The 23204-nt window shown below is 50.8% G+C and overlaps 1 protein-coding gene across 2 annotated transcripts in view; it reads right to left on the reverse strand.

The window, feature by feature from the left end:
- Positions 1 to 23204, reverse strand: part of DAGLA (diacylglycerol lipase alpha) — a 37663-nt gene that overhangs the window by 7398 nt on the left and 7061 nt on the right. The window contains exons 5-18 of one of the 2 annotated variants that reach the window (XM_039389193.1): positions 21882 to 21969; positions 18209 to 18343; positions 17082 to 17159; positions 15315 to 15439; positions 14077 to 14233; positions 13527 to 13610; positions 13343 to 13420; positions 9896 to 9976; positions 8379 to 8521; positions 7128 to 7196; positions 5670 to 5742; positions 2964 to 3160; positions 2119 to 2248; positions 1518 to 1699 (exon numbers count right to left, since the gene is read on the reverse strand). In XM_039389193.1, coding sequence (XP_039245127.1) covers positions 1518 to 1699; positions 2119 to 2248; positions 2964 to 3160; positions 5670 to 5742; positions 7128 to 7196; positions 8379 to 8521; positions 9896 to 9976; positions 13343 to 13420; positions 13527 to 13610; positions 14077 to 14233; positions 15315 to 15439; positions 17082 to 17159; positions 18209 to 18343; positions 21882 to 21969 — 1620 coding nt within the window. Of the gene's footprint in view, positions 1 to 1517; positions 1700 to 2118; positions 2249 to 2963; positions 3161 to 5669; positions 5743 to 7127; positions 7197 to 8378; positions 8522 to 9895; positions 9977 to 13342; positions 13421 to 13526; positions 13611 to 14076; positions 14237 to 15314; positions 15440 to 17081; positions 17160 to 18208; positions 18344 to 21881; positions 21970 to 23204 lie in introns of both variants that reach the window. The other variant, XM_039389192.1, reaches the window with a different exon arrangement.

Consider the following 23204-nt stretch of genomic DNA (forward strand, 5'->3'; position numbering starts at 1 on the left):
GTCTCTTCCATCCCAAACCATTCCACGATTCTCCCAATGTCTTCCTTCTCCAGCACCACTGTCACTTGGGATCGTGGCTCTGCTCCCAGAGAAACCTGCAGCACTTCCAAAGCATCCAAAACCTCTGCGTTAAAGAGGATTTAGGGGAGAGAGACTGAAGGACCACCCTACACTTAACCCACTTTCTCCTTCTTTTCCCACTCTGCAACCACTCCAGGTTCAGGCTTTCCCCTCCTTCTCCGTGCTGGTGATCCCACCACAAATTCCACGAGGCTGTCAGAGCATTTTCCATGACCAGCCTTTAAGACAGGTAGGAAAACTCCAGCTACACTAAGATTTTAAGGATCGGGCAGGCTCTTCCAGAAAAACACAGGGAAGGAGCTCCCGCACCAGGCCTGGGATCAACAGCCTTAAGGACATGGAATTATGCAAGTATTTGGGAAGAGAGCCTGAGTTTGGGAGAGGACTCCTGCCCCTGCCAAAGGGCTGGGATATACAGGGAATGCTTCATGAGGGATATACAGGGAATGCTTCATGAGGGATATACAGGGAATGCTTCATGAGGTAAGGCAATATCTGATCCCTTTGCAGCTTCAGTGGAGTAACAGTGATTTAGGAAGAGATTCCAAGAATCCCAAAAGAGGAAATCTGACACACTAAGATGGTTCTAACCTGGAATTAAACACCATCTTCCCAGTCTTACTGTAGCCCTCAAAAACCTGGGACAATCCCTGTTCCATCCCGGCTGTGTTCTGCTTCCAAGCTCTCCTTCACTGCCTCTGACCATCCACTCCCTGTGACAAGAATATTCCCATTTTCCCACGTTATCTGCTGCCTCATCTTCCCTCTGAATTTAAATCTCCCTCCTATGACCTCACACTTATCCAGAAATCCCTCACCCCACAGCACTCCCTGAAAACCCCATGGAAGTGCTTCCCTTGCCAAGGAATTATCCCTTCCCACCCACACAGTTCCATCTCCTGGTTCCACTCACAGCTACCTCTGGATGCAAACCATCTCCCTTCCTTCATTTTCCCTGTTTTCCCTGCCAGTCCAGATTTGGGAACACCTTCAGCACTTGGAATACGCCTCTTCCCTGTTTTCTGCTGGATTTCCTGCTCTTATCCTTCCCAAACAGGACACCAACTGCTTTCCCCTCACCTATCCCCATGTTCCCAACGTGATCCTGTTTGTGATATTCCATAAATCCCAGCATGAAGCAGCTTTAAATGTATATGTCGTGCTAAGCTTTGGAAAATCACCAAATCTGGCTGGAAGTTTCACCTTGGGAAAACCAGATTTGTCTGGACAAGGAGCAAAGGAGGTTTCTTCCACCCCTTGTATGTTCTCCTGACCTTGCTCCACTCAGATTCCTGAGGGACACAAAGGATCTTTTCCCCCTGACACAAGTCCCACAAAGGCATCCCTTGGATCTATCCACAAACACGGATCACAGCGCTCCAAGAGGGAGAGGATCCACACCTAGAGCCAACATTCCCGCCCAAATCCATCCTTACTTGGTGCTGCTGTTCCTCCTGTCCGCTGGGATGGCCCCGGTTCCCACCTGAATGGAAGGGCCGCTGGGCAAGGGCTGGCTCTGGAATATCAGCTCCGGAGTGAGATCCACTTCCGTCGGACTCACCATCACCTTGGCTGCGGAAAGCAAAGCGGTTTTCCCCTTGTTGTAGTTTTCCAAGACCTGTCCAAGGCAAGGAGAGGAACAGCAGGGATTTACTGGGAGCTGGATTTGCCTCTTTCTTCCCAAAGCCGCCTGGAAGCACGAGGAAAGGTCTGGAGACGAAGGTTCAGATGGATAAATCCTGACATATCCCCGGGTGTCACCGGGACTCATCCAGTGGGCACCTCCTGGAATGAACCAACCGCCCCCCAACCTCCCGTTACTCCGACGTGACGTTTGGAAACAGGACTGGGAACCCTGGGAATTCCATTCCCAGACCTCACCACATCCAGCTCCAGCATCCCGTGCCCAACTGACCTGGAGCATCAGCACTTTTCCTCCTCTTCCCCAAAACAAACGGCCTCGTGCATTTAAACTCCAGCATTCCAGGGCAAGGAGTGACCATCCCGCGGGGATGTTCGGGATCCCAATCCCCTTACCTTGTTGAGCCCTTCCATGACCACGTAGGGAAGGTGTTCGTGGAGCATGGCCGGGGAGATGATCACCTCGTTGAAGGCCTTGTTGTCCCCCCAGATGGCAAAATAAGTGGGATCCTCCTGCTCGCAGCAGCTGGAAAAGGGATCCAAACAAAGGGGAAAACGGGATGAAAGAGCAGGGAAATGTTTCGGTCGGAGAGGGAGAAAAAGCAACGGCAGGAAAACCAGAGGGAGGAGATGTTGAAGCACGTGCTGCTCCAGAATCTGCATTATCCAACAGGGAATGACATCCCAGTGCCTGGAGGGGCTCCCAGAGAGCTGGGGAGGGAATTTGGAGAAGGGCCCGGAGGGACAGGACAAGGGGGAATGGCTTCCCACTACCAGGTTTAGGTGGGACACTGGGAAGAAATCCTTCATTTTGCGGGAAGTGAGGCCCTGGAATGTATTTCCCAGGGAAGCTGCAGCTGCCCCATCCCTGGAGGTGCTCCAGGCCAGCTTGGAGCAACCTGGAGCAGCGGAAGGTGTCCCTGCCGTGGACTGGATGATCCTTAAGTCCCTTCCATCCCAAACCATTCCAGGACTCCATGTGCTGGTTTACACGGGATGCTGGGAAGAAACTCTTCCCCGTGAGGGCGCTGAGGCCCTGGAATGGATTTCCCTGGGAAGCTGTGGCTGCCCCATCCCGGGAAGTGCCCGAGGCCAGCTCGGAGCACCCTGGAGCAGCGGCGGGCGGCCCCTTTACGCTCCCACATTCCAACCTGAACCGTTCTAGACGGCAGGGAAAAAAACCACCCAACACCTTAATTCTCGTGTGCGGGCGTTTTCCCGTGGGGAACGGCGGGACTCACCAGCACTGCTCGGCGGGGTGGTTGTGCACGACGTGGATGATGCGGCCGGGCGGGTAGAGGGGCGTGCTGGCCGACAGCGCGATGGTCAGGTCGCTGGGGTGGGCCCACAGCCGCTGGCTCGGCACAGAGCTCTCCTCCGGCTCCTCGGGGAGCTCCGACTTGGGAATGCACTTGGTGGCCCCCACGATGATCCGCCACTGAGCCGGGAGCGGGAGCGGCGAGGCGGGAAAAGAGCACGGGAAAGGCACGGTCAGCTCGCGGGACTCGGGAGGTTGGAGCGGGACAAAGGACACAAATCCCGGGCTTGGGGCTCTGATTCCGGAATAGGGACAGCCCTGTGCCAGGGAGCACAACTCCAGAGGGGGGATAGTCCCCGTTCTCTGCCACGTAGGAGGAAATCGCCTATAAAAGGTGTGGGGAACACCAACAGAGATGCCCAGGGAAAACACGGGGAAGCAGGAGGATAAATATGGAATAACACGGGGAAGCAGGAGGATAAATATGGAATAACACGGGGAAGCAGGAGGATAAATATGGAATAACACGGGGAAGCAGGAGGATAAATATGGAATCACACGGGGAAGCAGGAGGGTAAATATGGAATCACACGGGGAAGCGGGAGGATAAATATGGAATAACACGGGGAAGCAGGAGGATAAATATGGAATAAGATGGGGAAGCAGGAGGATAAATATGGAATAACACGGGGAAGCAGGAGGATAAATATGGAATAACACGGGGAAGCAGGAGGATAAATATGGAATAAGATGGGGAAGCAGGAAGATAAATGAGGAATAACACGGGGAAGCAGGAGGATAAATGAGGAATAACACAGGGAAGCAGGAGGATAAATGAGGAATAACACAGGGAAGCAGGAGGATAAATATGGAATAACACGGGGAAGCAGGAGGATAAATATGGAATAACACGGGGAAGCAGGAGGATAAATATGGAATAACACAGGGAAGCAGGATAAATATGGAATAACACGGGGAAGCAGGAGGATAAATATGGAATAACACAGGGAAGCAGGAGGATAAATATGGAATAACACAGGGAAGCAGGATAAATATGGAATAACACGGGGAAGCAGGAGGATAAATATGGAATAAGATGGGGAAGCAGGAGGATAAATATGGAATAAGATGGGGAAGCAGGAGGATAAATGAGGAATAACACAGGGAAGCAGGAGGATAAATGAGGAATAACACGGGGAAGCGGGAGGATAAATATGGAATAACACAGGAAAGCAGGAGGATAAATGAGGAATAACACAGGGAAGCAGGAGGATAAATGAGGAACAACACGGGGAAGCAGGAGGATAAATATGGAATAACACAAGGCCAGGGAAATGAGGAAGTTGGAGACAGAAATGATCCCGATGTTTCTGCAAAGTTGGTTTTCCTTCCCCAATTTTAAGCCAAAATCCCGTCTCTCCTTGTTTTTCCTTAGAGAGTCAAGGATCTATAGGATTGATGTCCCTCAACTGATAAACTGGTATTCTCCAGGATAAAGGAAGCAATTTTTAATGGACAAAAACAAGGATGAGATTAAACAATGCAGGTAAAAAAGTTGTTTAGGACTTTAGGCACTAAAAACCCCCCAAATCCACCAAAAAACCCTTAAAAACTACCAAAAAACCCCCCTAAAAACCCACCAAACCCCCAACAAAAAAAACAAAAACAAAAACACAAAAACCCCTAAAAAAGCACCAACCCCCCCTAAAAACCCACAAAACCTCCCTAAAAAAACTACCAAAAACCCACTAAATCCCACTAAAAAACTTAGAAACTCACAAAAAAAACCCTAACCCCCCAAAAAAAACTTAAAAAACACAACCCCCCACAAACCACCCAAAAAAAGCCCTAAAAAACCCACAGAACCCCACCAAACTCCCTAAAAAACGCAACAGAAAGCACAAAAGACTCCTAGGAAATCATCAAAAAACCCTTAAAACCCCATCTTAAAACCCACCAAAGACCTTAAAAAACCACCAAAACAAAGTACTAAAAAGCACCAGAAAAAAACCACTAAAAAACTTAAGAACTCACCCCAAAAAAACCCTTATGAAAAGACCAAAAAAAAAAAAAAATCAAAAACCCACTGGAAAACAACCCTAAAAAAACAGGAAAAAAACCCTAAAATCCACAAAACCCCCTCAAAAATCATGAAGAATTCTCCAACAACCTGCAGCCAGACCACAAAAATTAGAATTTAACAACAGAAATAAATACAAGCTCAGGTAATTCCTGTGATGTTTTATCCCCAAAAATCTTCATGTTTTACGGTTTTTTCCTATCTCGGTGTAACGGTGGAGACTGGGAAGGGACAATTCCCACATTTCCCATGTCCAACACATGACCAGACTCCTTATCCCAGCATCACCCAGCCATGCCCATAAACAGACAATTCCAGTCTGTTCCCAGCTTTTTCCCAGATGAAAAAACCCACACTGGGAACACAGACACCACAACAGGCTTGGACAGAAAATTCCCTGCTCGGTTATTTGGGATCTGTGCCGGTGAACTTGGAACACCTGAGTGGGAACCAGCCCACGGAGCTCTCCTGGCTTCTCTTCCCGTCATTCCTGGAGTTCCCTAAGGAATGATCCCAAGGACACCTGGAGGAAACCCGCCCTTCCCGCCCCTGCAATTCCCTGTCCTTGCCCAGGGACACTTCCAGGGGTTTGTCCCTCTTCCCTCTCACCTTTGGTTTGGTGCTTCTTTGGAGAACATCCAGGAGCTGCCGGCGGAACCCCTCCAGCTGGGAGAGCCCGATCCTGGGAGAGAGGAAAGTGGGAGTGAGGAAACCAGGCAGATGGGGTTGTGGAAAAGAGGGAGACGTGTTCGGAACACCCGGGCAGGGAATGGGACGGGGAGGGCACGTGGGCACAGAAGAACAAGGAATCACATTCAAAGGGATACCACAAGGATACGGGATCAGGGCTGGGATCTGGGATGGGGGAAAACCCGGACTGGATTAGTGCTGGAATCGGGGATGGGGGAAAACCCGGACCGAATCAGGGTGAAACTTGGAATGGGGGAAAAGCTGGACTGGATAATGCCCGGAATCTGGAATGGGGAAAACCCAGACTGGATCAGGCCCAGAATCCAGAATGGGGGAAAGACTGGGGCTGGAATCTGGAATGGGGGAAAATCTGGACCAGATCACAGTCAGAACTGGGAATGAGGGAAAATCCAGACTGGATTCAGACCAGGATCTGGAATGGGGGAAGACCCGGACTGGACTGGGCTCCAGAATGGGGGGCAACTCAGACTGGGGTAGGAATCTGGAATGGAAAAACCCCAGACTGGATCAGGCCTGGGATCTGGAATGGGGGAAAATGCAGACAGGATTGGGGCTGGAATCTGGAATGGAAAAAGCTGGAGTGGACTCGGGCTGGAATTGGGAGCGGGGGAAAAGCAGTGCAGGTTTCTGAGGCGGGCTGTCAGCCCGGAGCAGGAATGGGGGAGAGGGGCCCTGGGAACCATGGGGACAGGAATCGGGAGCAGAGCAGGGAACACGGAGGGGAGAGAGATCAGGGAACAGGGGCTGACAGTGGGATCCCAGATGCCAGGGAAGGATGACACGGAACAGGTGACTCGGGGAGGTGTCTCGGAGCTGAGTGACACCACTGAGGAAATTCCGGGATGGAGCAGGTCACGTCACCCAGGGAAACGCCAGGCTGTCTGTCCCGGCCCAAATCCCTGCTCAGCAGAACATATCCCAGGGGATGAGGAAGGTGAGAGATGCCAAGGAATGAGCTGGGTCGGAGATAGGAGATGGAACAGGAATTTTGGGACAAACATGAGGTGACGGCACATCCAAGATAACACGAGAAACCAGGAGGACGACACTGACGCTCCAGGGACCACAGTGAGTGATTCCAGAGGCAGGATATTCCCACTTTTCTGGCACACAGGAAGGATTTGCCTATAAAGAGGTGTGTGAAGCACCAACAGAGGTGCCCAGGGAAAACACAGGGAAGCAGGAGGATAAATAAGGAACAACACGAGGAACCAGGCGGATAAATGAGGAACGAGACAAGGACAGGCAAATGAGGAATCTGGAGACAGATGATCCACGTGACTTTGACAGGAAATGGATGATTTGGGGACAGGACAGCGAACACTCATGAAGGATTTGGGACACTCCTCCACTTGCCTGGGCACCAGATCTTTCCCAAGCACCACTGCAGTCACAAACTCCTTGGAATACTCCATGGCATCCTCACTGGAAGAGAAACAGGAGCAGGAAGAAGCAAACAGTGTTTCATTCCCAGGCCGGTGGCAGAGAACCAGGGGCACAAAACCCCAATCCAAGCTACTTCCAGGCTTTTGGGATTTGCACCTTGGGAAGGAAAAGCCTCACATCCACATCCCACGGCTCAAACACTCCCCTGCACGTGGCTCTGGATATACCTGGGAAAGGAAGTGCTTTAACTCAATGCCCCACAGCCATTTTCCAAGAGTTTGGGAACGGCAGGGCAGCCAAGGAAGAAGATATCCCGTGCTCCTGAGGCTACCTGACAGAGACACTGTGGAATGAAATACTGGAATATTGTGGAGAGCTCAGATGGCAAATTTCTGGAGCAACCTGAGGACTGAGAGGGAAGGAATTAAGATTCCCACTCTGTGGAGCTTCCCGGAGATGATCCTGGGCACGACACGAGTCAGGAGCTCCCAAGGGATCCGGAAGTGGGATTTCTGAACAAAAAGCCACAAAACTCCCATGGAACATCCTCCTCTGTGGCTCTGTAGCTGCAGAAAACCAGGAATGCCAACAACAAGGAATGCCAACATCCAGATCCATCAGCAGGACGGTTTAAAACCCTTGGCTGCTCCTGGAATATGATGCAGGAACCGCCACAGGGAGCTTCGGAGAATCCAGAGCCGATTTCAAGGATCCCCACGACAACTAGAAAGACCTTCCTACACTTGCCAGCAATCCCATGGGATGGTTCTGTTTGGGAATAATGTGACCAGAAGGTCTGTTCCCATTTACAATGGAAGGAATTCCCCATTAGTCTCTCCCTGGATTCCCCCCCTTGGGAGGGAAACCAGCACCCAAAAAGCACAATCCCTGTGCCCTTTTTCAGGCATCGCTTTGGAATGGGAGAAATCACATCCCAAAGCGAGGTGAAGTTTCTTTGGAAAAGGAATCCAAACAACTGGATCAGGACGGGGCAAAGAGTATGGAGATTGCATCCAACTTGCGTTTTCCATTAAAATGAGAGCCACAGACAACTCGGGAATATCTGGGAGAGCGGCCACCTGCCACCCTACCCTGAATTCCAAACTCCACCACAGAGGGAACACTCGGCAAATCCAGGCCGCCTGTCCCTCCTACTGCTCCTTAGAGGATCCCAACCGGGCCGTGCTCCAGCTCCAGTCCCACCTGTACCCCAAGACCTACCTGAGCAGCCCACCTGGGGGGGAATAGGCAAAGCACTTCAGGGAGGGGTACTGGGGGCGCAGCAGGAAGGACAGGATGGCAGCAGTTCCGGCTCCCAGGGAATGGCCAACCACAATCAGGCCGTAGTGCTTTGTCCCTCTTCCCTGGAAACCAAAACCAACAAGAAATGGCCGTCACGCCGAAAATCAACGGGGATTCATCCCCCAAATCTCTCCCTTTCCCCAGGTTTTGGAGTGGTTCTTATACACGAAAGCTCCAGATTCCGGCTGAACAGCTCCTTGCTCCGATCATGGAATCATCATGGAATCCTGGAATGGTGTGAGTGGGAAGGGACCTCAAAGCTCATCTAGTTCCAATCCCAACACCTTCCACTATCCCAGGCTGCTCCAAGACCCGTCCCACCTGGCCTTGGACACTTCCAGGGATGGGGCAGCCACAGCTTCCCTGGGAAATCCATTCCAGGGCCTCACCATCCCCATAGGGAAGGATTTCTTCCCAGTATCCCATTTGACCCCGCCCTCTGTCAGTGGGAAGCCATTTCCCCTTGTCCTGGCACTCCAGGCCCTGGAGGCTGGAATTCACTCACTTCTGGAATTCTACATCTCCATCAGTGTGTGACCTACTGGCTCTTCCCTGGAAGAAAAAAGATGGGAAGAAACGGGAAATGCACACCAGCTGTTTGAATTCTTTGGGATCTGACAGGAGCCTTTGGTCCTTCCTCAAACCTCACAGCTTCCTGATAATATCCAAATCCATGGAGAAAGTGTTTCTTTCTCCACCTCCCTGGACAGTTTTCCCTGGAATACCTGTTGCTGGCAACTGTCAGAAACAATATCCTGAGATACAGGAAGCTTTGGTGGGAGCTGGGATGGCATTTATGTACCTAAAGCCAGGAAAAATGCCTCCTGATTACCGGGAACAAACCCAACGTTCCCTTTCCAGGCAGAGAGGGATGAAGCCGGATGCCGGAGTGTCTCTCCCTCCATCCACCAAACATCCCGAGGCAGCACTTCCACAGCTATTCCCAACCCATAAACCAGGGTAAGCTGCTTCCCAACGCCTCCCTTGGGATCTCTGATAGCTCCCTGCACCAGGAACGTGCTCCCAGAGACAGCATTCCGGAGAGAACCTCCACAGAGATGGGATTTTAGTTCCCCTTGGCTCACTTTTAATGTTCCCTGTCCCGCATTCCCACGTGGGACTGCCTGCCTCAGGAAAGAGGGAATAATCAGGAGCTCTGCAGTGCTGGGGGTTCCAAAATAAAAAAGCCTCGAGGGGCAACCTGATCTTATGGAATGTTCTCTTCCCATGGCAGGGGGGTGGAACTCGAGGAGTTTTAGGGTCCTCTTACAACGCCAAATTCCAGGATTCCACGAGGGAGCTGGCAATCCAGAGGGATAGGAATTAAAGGGAGAGCTGAGAAATTAACACGAGGCATTCAGGACATGGCAACTCCCTTAAAACCCGGGTTTAGAGGGAATTCTCATCCTCTGTCTGGAAGGAAAACTGGAACTCACCAGGTCACGGCCGAAGGCTTGGGAAAGCACCATTTCCTGCTCCAGCTTCTTCTTGATGTACTCGGCAGAGAGCACCATTCCCTGCGGGAAGTGGGAAGACACAGTGGGATCCAAAGGGATGTGTGGCAGCCCCCATCCCAACGTCCAGCAGCCAAAAGCTGGGGAAGCTCCGGAGCGTCCCTTGGCACGGTCGGGATGGAGGAAAAACTGAGTCCTCTCCACATTCCAGAAGAGAAATTCTGGATCGTGCTGTTCAGGAGTAATGAGTTCTTACATTCCAAGGGCTTATTCCAAGGGCTTATTCCTGGGATCAGGGTATATTTAGAGGAAAAAACATCCCAAAAAACAACTTAAACAGGGTTGTGTGTTGGGTACTTCAGATCCCGGGATTTGTGGAAGAACACGGAAATAAACTTGGATGTTCTGAATATTCATGTTTTAATTGCCAAATTTTTCCTCTGCCAGTTAAATCTGTGAATGATTTTTCCATTTAAATCTGGGAATACAAGTGGGAATTATCCCGAGTTTACAGAGAAAACAACACAAACACCAAGAGGAAAAGTGGGAGTGCTCCCTGTACAGGAAGAGTTCCTTCCTGCCATTTCCAGTCACCACCATTAAGGGAATTTGGCTGCTAAAGGATTTAATCATAATTTAATCATAAATTATTAAAGGATTTTATTCCTTACAAGTTCAAAAGTGCTGGAAGATGGGAAAAACCACAGGCTGGGGCTCCCCATTCCTCCTCTCTGCTGAGGACTTTTGTCCCTCCGTGTATTAAATTCCAAATGGAGCTGATCCAATTCCAAATACAGGTATAAAACAAGCAACTGGAATTTGGTTTGGAATTCCAGGTGATGCTTTTCCTACAGTTTAACTCAGTGGGAAGCAAGCCTGAATTCCAAAAAAAACCAAACCCCAACCAGGGTAAACAGAAATAATCAATCTTAATTTTGGAATTACAGATCTCAAGTAATTCACACTGCCTGGACTGGGGAAAAAAAAATCAGGGAAAATCATCTCCTGGGCTGTTTTCCATTAAATAGCAGTGTAAATACAATGGGAACGGTATTGAGGATTCACTCTCCATCTCAGGGATATCACAGGATTTGTCTGCTCAAAAAACATGGAATTTTCCAAGTCCTCAGTGCCACGAATCCCATCCAATCCCAGCTGGGTGCTGGAGAGGAGGAGCAGCACTGAGGTGACTCCATGAGCACGGAAATGGGAATGTGGGACACTGGGACCACCAAAAAGGTGGTTGGTGCCTGTCTCCCAATTCCCAGCAGCTCCAAATCTTCCAGAAGAGTCTCCATTCCCATCCTCAGGAGAAGGGAACAGGCTACTGATCTAAATTCCCAAGGTGAATTTGGGATTCTATTTTTAGGAAGCATGACCCAAATCCCTGGTGGTGCCTGGTGTTAGTCAGCCTCAGGACATATTTTTGGGAATTAGATTTTAATGGAGGCAGTGATTTTAATATTATGGAATGAGACTGTAAAGTTCCATCAAAATGGAGGCTGTTCCCTAAATTTCATGGAATCCCAGGTTGGTTTGGGTTGGAATGGACCTTAAACTCATCCAGTTCCATGGGCAGAGACACCTTGCACTGGACTGGGATGCTCCAAGCCTTGTCCAACCTGTCCTTGGGCAATTCCAGGGATGTGCATCCATAGATCCTCCAGGCAACAGATTCAATTTCAAGGGAATTAAACAATTTGGGCTTAATTTTGGAACCTCACACGTAAATAACCAAATGGATCCGAGATTTAGGGAAAGGGGATGGGAATGTCCTGTCCTGCTTCGCCATCCAAAGGCAAGGAACTGCTCTGGGATAGATGAGATTTGGGGGGAAAGCCTCAGAGGGGTCTATTTTATAGGGAAAAACCCCATCTAGGGGCTGGAACGGGATCTTTAATGTCCCTTCCCACCCAAACCATTCCAGGATTCCAGTTCCTAAAGCAGAGCATCAAAGCCCAGGGAAGAGGTTTGGCATTCAGGACACACCCTGGAGGAAGGAGGGGCTCCCAAGGAATTCCAGGCTCCATATCCCACCTCGGGCAACAACTCCTCTCCTCCAGCAGCACCCCCAGCTACTGCTCCCTTCCTTCCAGCCCTCAATTCCCCTTTCCCAACCTGGCACTGCATCCTGGCCAGCTCCCAAATTCCTGAGCAGCTCAAAGACTTGCCATTATTTTGTCAGACGGGGGCAAAGGGCAGCTCTGGAATAAATGGATTCAGTTATCCCAGGGCTGCTCACAGACAGGGAGCATCCCTCAAACTGCACGGATGCCAGTCCTGCCAGGGTCCTTGGAGGACATTCCCGTCTCCAAACACACTCCCAGAGTTTCACTGCAAATTCTGAGAAGGTCGTTGGAAGGCCAAGTCATTTGGATGACTCCAGGAGTTTCAGTCCGGGTCTCCAGGATGTCTTTTCCAGTTTGGATGTCACTAATTGGACGGAGTTTTTTAATTAAACACCCAGTGATTTTAACTGTTCCCGGAGATTTTAACTGTTCCCAGGGATTTTAACTGTTCCCACTGATTATTCAACGCCTCAAAGCCCTTTTGCTGCAGTCCTGGAACGTCCTTTTTAAAGTAATTATGCCCATTTTGGGGGGCTGGTAATTAAAAAAGCAAATAATGAGAAAAATTGAGGGGCTTTCGTTTGGTTTTGGTTCTCAGAAAAAAACTGTGAGGAAGATGAGAGAAAACCCAGAGGAAAAGGGAGAGGGGGAAAAGGAGAGAAAAATCAAGGGAAAAAGGAGAGAAAAATCAAGGGAAAAAGGAGAGAAAAATCAAGGGAAAAAGGAGAGAAAAATCAAGGGAAAAAGGAGAGAAAAATCAAGGGAAAAAGGAGAGAAAAATCAAGGGAAAAAGGAGAGAAAAATCAAGGGGAAAAGGAGAGAAAAATCAAGGGGAAAAATGAGAGAAAAATCAAGGGGAAAAATGAGAGAAAAATCAAGGGGAAAAATGAGAGAAAAATCAAGGGGAAAAATGAGAGAAAAATCAAGGGGAAAAAGAGAGAAAAATCAAGGGGAAAAAGAGAGAAAAATCAAGGGAAAAAGAGAGAAAAATCAAGGGGAAAAGAGAGAAAAATCAAGGGGAAAATGAGAGAAAAATCAAGGGGAAAAATGAGAGAAAAATCAAGGGGAAAATGAGAGAAAAATCAAGGGGAAAAATCAGAGAAAAATCAAGGGGAAAATGAGAGAAAAATCAAGGGGAAAATGAGAGAAAAACCAAGGGGAAAAAGGAGAGAAAAATCAAGGGGAAAAATCAGAGAAAAATCAAGGGGAAAATGAGAGAAAAATCAAGGGGGAAATGAGAGAAAAATCAAGGGGGAAATGAGAGAAAAATCAAGGGGGAAATGAGAGAAAAATCAAGGGGAAAATCAGAGAAAAACAAGGTTTGGGTTGGTTTTGGTTCCCCTCCTTCCCCTGCCCTCACCTTGTGTCCCAGCCACGTCCCGTGGTGCCCCTCGACTGGCAGGCGCTCGGCGTCCCCGGTCAGATCCGTCAGGGCATCCTGGAAGAAAGGCATCCTTGCTCCAGGTGAGTCAACTCCGGGGCGGGAATGCCTCCGGAACTCTCCGGGACGTGCCCCCGGGGCAGCCCCCGGCCCCCCCACTTACTTTTGGGGACAGCGTCCCTCGGATGCTGATCACCACCTTCTTCTTGTCGTGGTCCACGGCCACGTAGAAAGGGGTCTCGTAGACCTGGGAAAGACCGGGAGAGGCTGGATTATCCACGGGGAAAAGGAGGTTGTTTCTGCCCAGAGGAGGTTGTTTCTGCCCAGAGGAGGCTGTTTCTGCCCAGAGGAGGCTGTTTCTGCCCAAAGGAGGCTGTTTCTGCCCAAAGGAGGCTGTTTCTGCCCAAAGGAGGCTGTTTCTGCCCAAAGGAGGCTGTTTCTGCCCAAAGGAGGCTGTTTCTGCCCAAAGGAGGCTGTTTCTGCCCAGAGGAGGTTGTTTCTGCCCAAAGGAGATTGTTTCTGCCCAAAGGAGGTTGTTTCTGCCCAAAGGAGGTTGCTTCTGCCCCCAGGTGAAGGAATTTTCTGACGGAGCCCCACTGCGGGTGCGGAACGAGGCCGGATTTTCCCTCCTGGTGCCGCCCCGTTGGAACGCGGGTAAATCCCCCGGGAAGGGGGCCCGGCTGGAATGGGAAGGGGTCTCGGCTGGCCCTTACAGCGTCGTGGCAGGAGGTGTAGACGATGTCCACGGAGGTCATGTTCTCGTCCAGGAAGTGGCGCCGGATGGCGATGGCGTTGCAGCCGCAGCAATTGTCCTCCTCGATGGTGACGCCCGGGGCGTAGCGGGGCCGGGAGGGACACAGGCAGCAGCACCTGCTGGGAGAGCACAGCTCTGAGGGGGAAAGGCTGGGTTCGGGGTGCAGTTCCCCTCCGAGCCACGCCGGCTTCCTCCAGACTCGGAGCGAGCGAGGGTGAAACCACTAAATTCCCCCTTTCAGCCAACAAAAGGACATCGGGATCGGGTGTAGTTTTCCTGCCGAGCACCAGAGAGAGCTCCAGCACAAGCAGTTCCCGAGGAATCCAAGGGATAGCTCCTCAAGGGACACTACACAGACACACTGGAGCGTTTCCTGAGCTCCAGGTTTATTTACGGCAGAAGAGCAGGTCTGGAATCAGCCCAGAACAGAATGAAAAGCACAGATTGATCTTCCCTCTTTCCTTCTCGCAAATAAAAGTATTCCCAAGGAATTAAATTCCTCCCAAGAGCCCAGAAGTTGCCAAAAGCTCATCCCCAAATTGAATCTGGGGACGGAATTGTGGCAAACACTTGAATCCCGAGCTGGAAAAATCCAACTAGTGGGAGAGAGCACAGCCCAAATCTTGGAAGTGTTTTAATCAGGATCCAAATTTCAACGCCCTGATGGGTGAGAAATCAGGTTTTTTTGAGCTCCAAGAAGTTCTTTGGGACTGGGTTTTGTGCCAGGTGGGATCTCCCCACTGGCTGTTCCAGCTGGCACCGGAGAGGACGGAGCAGAGGACGAGGGGGTTTATTTACAAGATGGAAGGGATCTGGGAAGCCTTTGGAATGGGAGGCACGGAGAGACGGGAGGAGAAAGCAGGAGCAGAGAAGGAGCAGAGAAGGAGCAGAGAAGGAGCAGAGAAGGAGCAGAGAAGGAGCAGAGAAGGAGCAGAGAAGGAGCAGAGAAGGAGCAGAGAAGGAGCAGAGAAGGAGCAGAGAAGGAGCAGAGAAGGAGCAGAGAAGGAGCAGAGAAGGAGCAGAGAAGGGATGGGGAGCAAGTGATGACACAAATACGGGGAATGGGGATTTCTAAGTCCGGGGGAAATCCAGGGGATTTCTGCCGGGGGGGCTGAGGAGGAGGGATGTGGGGCTGAGGAGGAGGGATGTGGGGCTGAGGAGGAGGGATGTGGGGCTGAGGGTGGAGGGGGCACTCACGAGCAGGATCTGGCCAGGCGACAGAGTCCACAGGTGGGCTTCCTCATGAGGTAAATGGGCCAGCCGTAGGCGGCCAGCGCGAAGAGCATGTAGTAACACACCTCCCGGTACCGCTGCATCTCTTGCTGCAACACACGGACACGCGGGGAGCTCCGGGAATGCTCCTCCTCACTCCTGCTCCCACAGTCAGACCCCCTCGCTGACACCCCCCTCCTCCCCTGGGCAGCCAGGTGGGCATGTTGGGCGAGATCCATCCCATCCCAGCGGGCTCCGTGTGTTCTCCTGAGGGGTTTTCCTCTGTAGCCCACCCTGCTGCCAAGGAAGCAGCCCCCTGCAGGTTTGGGAATGAGCTCCCGAAATATCCTGCTGCCAACAGGCCACGGGATGCCCAGAGAGGGACATAAAGGTGGTTTAGGGCCGTGTGTCTCAGCTGGGTCCTGGGAAAGGTCACTTATCCTGGACAGCTGGAGGAGGAAGGAGGAAGAGAGAAGGGAGGGAAAAGGGAAGAGAAGGAGGAGAGAGAGGAGGAAAGGAAGAGAGGGGAGAGGAAGAGGAATGAAGGAGAGGGAGGAAAGAGAGAAAGAGGGAGAGGGAGAAGGAAGAAGAGAGGAGAGAGAGGGAGAGGAAGAGGAGGGGGAGAGGGAGGAGGAGGAAGAAGAAGGAGAGAAAAAACGGTCGCGGAGTCGGGGAGGAGTTTAAGGAGAAAGGGAAGTCGAGAGAAAGCGCGTGGGATAGCTAGTAGGGAGGTAGGGGAGAGTAAAAAGAAGGAGAAGAGAAGGAGAGAAGAATAGGTCGCTGTATGGCAAGGAGGGAAAGGGCTTGATTTCAACGCAATCAGTGCCTGTGTGCAGAGGTTTCCCATGTCCCCAATCAGGGGGTAAAAATCCAGGGGCCAAAAAATCAGGGTGGGGAAAAATCAATGGGAAACACCAATCAGGGTGGGAAAAAATCAGGGTGGGGCAATCCATGTGGGAAAAAATCATGTGGGAAATCTGGGGAGAAAATATCAGGGGGCAAAAATATCAGGGGGCAAAAATATCGGGGGCAAACATATCGGGGGCAAAAAATATCCGGGGGGGCAAAAATATCGGGGGGGCAAAAAATATCGGGGGGGGGATCGGGGGCAAAAATATCCTGGGGGCCCGGGCGGGGGGCAAAAATATCGGGGGGCCAAAAATATCGGGGGCAAAAGATCGGGGGGCAAAATAGCGGGAGGCAAAAAAACCGGGGGGCAAAAAAAATCAGGGGAGGGAGGGAATCAGGGGGGGAAAAAATAAGGGGGAAAAAATCAGGGGGAAAAAAATCAGGGGGGAAAAAATCAGGGGGGAAAAAATAAGGGGGAAAAAAATCAAGGGGGGGAGAAAAAATCAGGGGGGAAAAAAATCAGGGGGGGAAAAAATCAGGGGGGAAAAAAATCAGGGGGGAAAAAAATCAGGGGGGAAAAAAATCAGGGGGGAAAAAAATCAGGGGGGAAAAAAATCAGGGGGGAAAAAAATCAGGGGGGAAAAAAATCAGGGGGAAATCGGGAGAAAAAAATCAGAGGGGGAAAATCAGGGAGGGAGGGAATCAGGGGGAGAAAAAAATCAGGGGGGGAAATGAGAAAAATCAGCAGGAAAGGTGAGGTGGGAAAAATTAAGAGAGAAATCCGAGACCTGGAATTTCTCAGATTATTTCTGAGAGGGGCAGAAAGGAACAAGAGAAGCCAGTGAGGAAGAGAAAGCAGGTTCCACAGGAGAGCTTCCAGGACCCCACATTCCAGGGACTTACCGCGTTCTTCAGATCCAGGTACTTGGTGTTCCTGGTCACCGGCATTCCCGACAGGAAAGCCAGGATGTCGTTGTTTGCCTGGAAATCCCAAACACACAGGAAAAGTCTTACCAAAATCTACTCCCAGTTATCCCAACCAGGCTCCTCAAATGCTTCCCAATGGTTTTACTCCCGAATTTCAAGTCAAGGGGGAAAAACTAAACAAACAAAAAAACCCCAAACAAATAAGTCAATTTTCTCCTGGGTTGACAATTTGAAGATGTGAACAATGGCTTGGAAATTTAGGAATTTTTCTTCCTGAAGCTTGCTGGAGTCTCCTCCACATCACAGGGAATAATCCTCCCAATTGATAATATGGTGGGAATAATCCTCCCAATTGATAATATGGTGGGAATAATCCTCCCAATTGATAATATGGTGGGAATAATCCTCCCAGTTGATAATTCAGTGGGAATAACCCTGCCAATTGATAATATGGTGGGAATAATCCTCCCAGTTGATAACATGGTGGGAATAATCCTCCCAGTTGATAATTCAGTGGGAATAATCCTCCCAGTTGATAATTCAGTGGCAATAATCCTCCCAATTGATAATTCAGTGGCAATAATCCTCCCAATTGATAATTCAGTGGCAATAATCCTCCCAATTGATAACATGGTGGGAATAATCCTCCCAGTTGATAATTCAGTGGGAATAATCCTCCCAGTTGATAATACAGTGGGAATAATCCTCCCAGTTGATAATTCAGTGGGAATAATCCTCCCAGTTGATAATTTAGTGGGAATAATCCTCCCAATTGATAATTTAGTGGGAATAATCCTCCCAATTGATAACATTGTAGGAATAATCTTCCCAATTGATAACATGGTGGGAATAATCTTCCCTACAACCCCCTTCAAGGCTTTTTTGGGATCGAGAGCTCCACCTGTACTTGCGGATGACAAACTCCCAACTCGACTCAGCGTCAGCTGGGAAAAACCACCGGGGAAAAAAAACCTTGGGAGAAGCCGCTTCAGTCCGTTATTATCATTTTGAATTCCCAGCTCAGCAAGCGGGAACAGCCCGGGAGGGAGGCGGGGGGAGGCCCGTGGTGCTCCCGGGAAGGCTCCCGGGGTTCCCGTGCCCACCTCGTCCAGGACGGCGCTGCGCTTGGCCCGCTGCCGCTGCCGCAGGAGCACCAGCCCCGCGATGATGTCCGAGGGGACGATGTCCAGGTCCCGGAAAAACTCCGCGAAAAGGTAGGCGATCTCGGAATAGGCATCCTGGAAAACCCCGGGAGACAGGAGGGGTCACGGCGGTTTGGGAGTGGCCTCCAAACGGGACAGGTTCCTGGAGATCCACGGCATTCCTTCGGGAATGCCAGACCCGGACTAATCAGGGAATTATTGCCTCCTGTTTGCTTCCCGCGTTCCCACTCGGAGGCGGGGTTTGTCCTGGGGGAAGGAGAACACCCAAACATCCCAGGCAGGCACAAAGGGAGGGAAAGGGAATGTTTTGGGATCCGTATATTAAATAAAACAGGGGGACAACGATGAAAACCAAGCAAATCCCAATCCGGAGTCACCTTGGAGTCATCCTTATCCTCAAAAACACAATAAAGGCTATTCCAGGGGGAAAAAAGGACTCATTTTGTCCTATTCACAGTCTCTTAAATTCTAAATTTGTCCTGGGATCCTGTTCCCAAATTTAACCCAGCCCCTGGGATCCTGTTCCCAAATTTAACCCAGCCCCTGGGATCCTGTTCCCAAATTTAACCCAGCCCTGGGATCCTGTTCCCAAATTTAACCCAGCCCTGGGATCCTTTTGCCTAAATTTAACTTGCCCATATTTAATCCAGACCCAGAATTCCTTTTGCCCATGTTTAAGCCAGATCTGGGATCCTTTTCCCAGACTGAACACAGATCTGGGATCCCTTTTTCCCCACATTTAACCCAGCCCTGGGATCCTCTGGCCCCTATTGCCAGGCTTTTCCAGCTTTATTTGGGATGGCACCCAAGCAAAAAGGCCTGAAAGGGAAAACCTGGAAAAAGACCTGAGTCACTAAATGCAGAATTCCCAGGGGAGAAGGTGATCAATCCCAAAAAAGGAGGGACAGAACTGGAAGGGACCTGAGAGGGTCACACAAAGGCTCTGGAGCAGAGGGACAAAAATGCTGAGGAGGAATGTTCTTTTTCCACCTTTTTCTCTGTGCTACAGGGGAAAAAAAAAAACACAAAAGCCTGAAGGAAAACATTTTGGGAAGCGGGAGACGGGCTGGAATGTGAGTCAGAGCTGATGTGTCATTGCTGCAGCCGAAGGAAAAGGGTGATCCAGAGGTTGGAATGTGGGGCTGGAGCAAACCAACGGTATTTTGGCTCCTGCCGCCCCAAACCTTTCCTTCCAAGGATTATCAGAGCCTTATCCTAAACTTTTATCCCAGGTTTTCATGGTATCCTTTTTGGGGAAATGCTGAGCACTTTCCAGGCCAGGATTCCTCCTCTCTTTTCTCTGACCATCAAGGCAGTAAATCCCTTCTTTTCCCAGCAGGAATGACAGCCTTGCTCCCGCAGGAATGACCTACATCCCTTTATCCCTGCCACACTCCTGGAGTGCAGGAGGACTTCCAATCACTCCTCACTTCCCTACACAGGTGAGTGAAGTGCCCATTAAGGGATAGGGATCCAGGGGCCAACTGTGCCAGAGGTGCCTTTGGAAAGCCCGGCATTAACCTCTCCAACATTCCAACCGCAGGATCCTTGAAATCCTGACCTCCCAGATCCCAGCCCAGCCCCTCTAAGCTCACCAGCCTCCAAACAAATTAGGGAAAACATCCATTAATCCAAAGTGGCAGCAACACCCCCGGATGCTCCGACCAAAAAGGGCTGTCCTGGAACTTTAACGTGGATTTTCTGCTCCAAAGGAAAAGCTTTTTGTCAGAACACCCGATACTATTCCTGTTTGGACACCTGGGATCCTTTTGTCCACCTTTAACCCAGACCTGGGATCCTTTTGTCCACCTTTAACCCAGACCTGGGATCCTTTTGTCCATCTTTAACCCAGACCTGGGACCCTTTTCCCAAATTTAACCCAGACCTGGGATCCTTTTTCCCAAATTGTTGCAGGGGAACACCTGGAATGTTCTGCTACAAACCCTGAAGGCTCTGGGGCTTCCCATTCATCCTTTCCCCAATTCCATGTCCACTCCACAGAACTCTTTTCCAGCCCAAAGGACAAGGATCCTCTGCTACAACAAGGGTTTTTTTCCCCATGAAAACCGGGAGAGACAGCAATGGATTCATTTCTGATCCATTCATTCCACAGGCTGCCATTCCAGGACACACAAAGTCAGAGCTCGTTCCTGCAGGGAAAAGAGGCTGGAAATGGCTCCAGCTGGATATAAAGTGGGAATTCAACAGCACGAGGAATGTGAAGAGTCTGGAATCTGCTTTCACCCTGAAGTAAAAAACAAACCAGGGAGAAACATTCCCTGCAGGGACCAAAAGCAGAGGAGACGTGGTCTCTGCAGAATGAAAGGTTTGTTAAGAGCTTGGAATACTTGGAATACTTTGCAATCCTGAGCAAAGTGGGAGTTGTTCAGGAATCAGGACCTTTGGGTGCCTGTCAGGGCTCTCCCAGGTTTTGCTTTTCCTGCTGGATTTCCCGAGCAGAGGAGCTGGGAGCTGGCAGGACTTCCCAGCAGGACGGGGCCGGGACGTTCCCTGGGAACACAGCGGCATTCCAGCCAGGGAAAGGGATCCTGGCAGGGGGCTGGATTCCTGCACAAGGCCTGGGCCAATTCCCGCAGCTTCTGGAAGCTGCACCCCGTGGATAATTCCTGACAAAACCCTGTTAATCCAGTTCATCCCAGCTGCCCTCCATGAGGAATAACGGCGGCCTTCACCTGACCCTCCTTGATTTTCCCACCTTTCCCTTTGGAATTTCAATTCCAGACGCATTTCTCTTCCTCTCTAGATTCATCTCCCTTCCCAACACGCTCCTGTTCCTGCTGCATCCCTCTGGAAGCAGAGCTCCAGGCTATATTTAGCCAGGCCACGCCGCTGTGGTCGCTCCCTGGGTCTTTTCCCTTTCATTTTCCTGCCCTTCCAACCGGAGTCAAACATCTGGGGCCGCTGCTGGTTTTCCTGGAATGTCCCTGAGAACTCCCAGCTTTCTCCCTGCCAGGCTGTAACTCATCCAGGGCTCGGGGATTTCAGCTGTTCCTTCGGGAGTCCCAGATCTCCTTGGCTTTTGTGGCTTCCTCCTGCCTTTGGGAGCAATTCCCTGCTTCTGCCGGCTCCTTCAGGAGCCCTCAAACACTGGGAATTCCGACTCAATTCAATAGAGCAAGTTATCAGGCAGGTTTTCCACGTTTTTCCCAGCACCAAGGTCCTGAGGAATGCTGCTGAATCCCTACAGCTACTCCCACTGCTTCCCAAAAGAACGGAATGGTAACTTCTGGGGAAGGAATATCAAGCCCTGTCCCCTTCCCTGCAAGGGAAAATCCCAACTGCAGAACAGGAAGATTCCCACTAATCTCCCCGTGGATCTACGGATTAAGTACTTTTTGGCTGTTAATAAATCCAGAATATTTTGCTGGATATTTTTCCAGGTTTGTATTTTCCCATTCCCAAATCCTCCTCTTTAAGGATACAGGACTGATCCAAAAAACCAGGAGAAACTGCCTCAGCAAACTGGCTGGGAAGGGAAAAGGGAGCTGACTGGGAATTGCTGCCAGATTTGATCCTAAAGCTTGCAAACCCCCGGATTTCTCCCAGCGATATCCCAGATTTCTGGCTCCCACAGGGAATTTCTGGTACCCACCGACTGCGAGTCCTTTGTCCTCGTGCAGCAAAGGAACACTTTGAGCCTCCTTGTCCAGCTGCTGGCCTGGCCCTCCTCCAGCCGGTGTCTGGGAATAACGGGAACAGCGGGAATGTGAGCACGGGGACAACGTGGCCACGGGAGGGGTTTCCAACACTGGAAAAACAGGTGCTGATCCCTGTCCTTCTGCTTATCCTGGACACCACAGACAGATGAACTCGGCTCCTTTTATAGGACAGGGAGGTCAGGAACCACGGGATCATGGAATCAAGGTTGGAAAAGACCTTTAGGATCACGGAGTCCAGCACTAATCCATGTCCCCAGGTGCCAGATCCACATGGATTTTAAATCCCTCCAGGGATGGGGACTCCACCTCTGACCTGGACAGCCTGTTCCAACCCTTTCCAGGAAGGAATTTTCCATAATATCCAACCTAAACATCCCCTGGTGCAGCTTGAGGCCGTTTCCTCTCCTCCTGTCCCTTGTTCCCAATCCCCCCCCGGCTCCCCCCTCCTGTCAGGGAGTTGTATGGAATGGGAAGGTCCCCCCTGAGCTGTTCCTGGTGCTCCAGCCCCTTCCCCAGCTCCACTCCCTTCCCTGCACACGCTCCAGAGAAGGGCAATCCAGCTGGTCTGGCTTGGAAGGGATTTTAAGGATCATCATGTTCCACCTTCCCCTATCCCAGGTCGCTCCAAGCTCCCTCCAACCCAGCCTCGGACACCTCCCGGGATGGGGCAGCCACAGCTCCTCTGGGAAAGCCATTCCAGGGCCTCCCCACCCTCCCAGGGGAGAGTTTCTTCCCCATATCCCATGGAAACCCACCCTCCTGCAGCTTAAGGCCACTGACTCCATGCTCCCTGAAATCCAAGGCTCCTCTAGGGCAGGGCCTTTTTTTATGGAAACACAGATTTAATCCAGGTCAGAGCAATCCAAAATAAAACCCCGCTCCATTTTCCATCAGGGGATCCCACTGGGATAAACCCAAGGCCAGGAAGTGGGTTGTGCCTGGAAGGAAAAGGTGCTGGGAAAGGAATGTTTGCCTGGAAGAGAAGGAGCAGATCCCACAGGCAATCCAGCACCTCCTGCCTGAACATCCAGAACCTTGTGGAAGATTCCAAAGGAGCAACGGGAATAGGAGCGGGCTAAGAGCCAGCAGGGCTCTGCTCTCCAAGATCCCAAAGGAATTCCACAACCTCACTGCAGGGGTGGAACACCCAAGTGTGCTCTCAGCTATTTTCCCTCCAAAATTCCCAAATTATTTTTTCCCAACGCTTTCCTTCCCCGTGTTCAGCAGGAGCTCCTTGGAAAAGCCTCGGCACGAGG

The sequence above is a fragment of the Pipra filicauda genome, unplaced genomic scaffold, assembly GCF_003945595.2.
Source record: "Pipra filicauda isolate LSUMZ 115617 unplaced genomic scaffold, ASM394559v2 scaffold714_size134307_pilon, whole genome shotgun sequence".
Classification (NCBI taxonomy): domain Eukaryota; kingdom Metazoa; phylum Chordata; class Aves; order Passeriformes; family Pipridae; genus Pipra; species Pipra filicauda.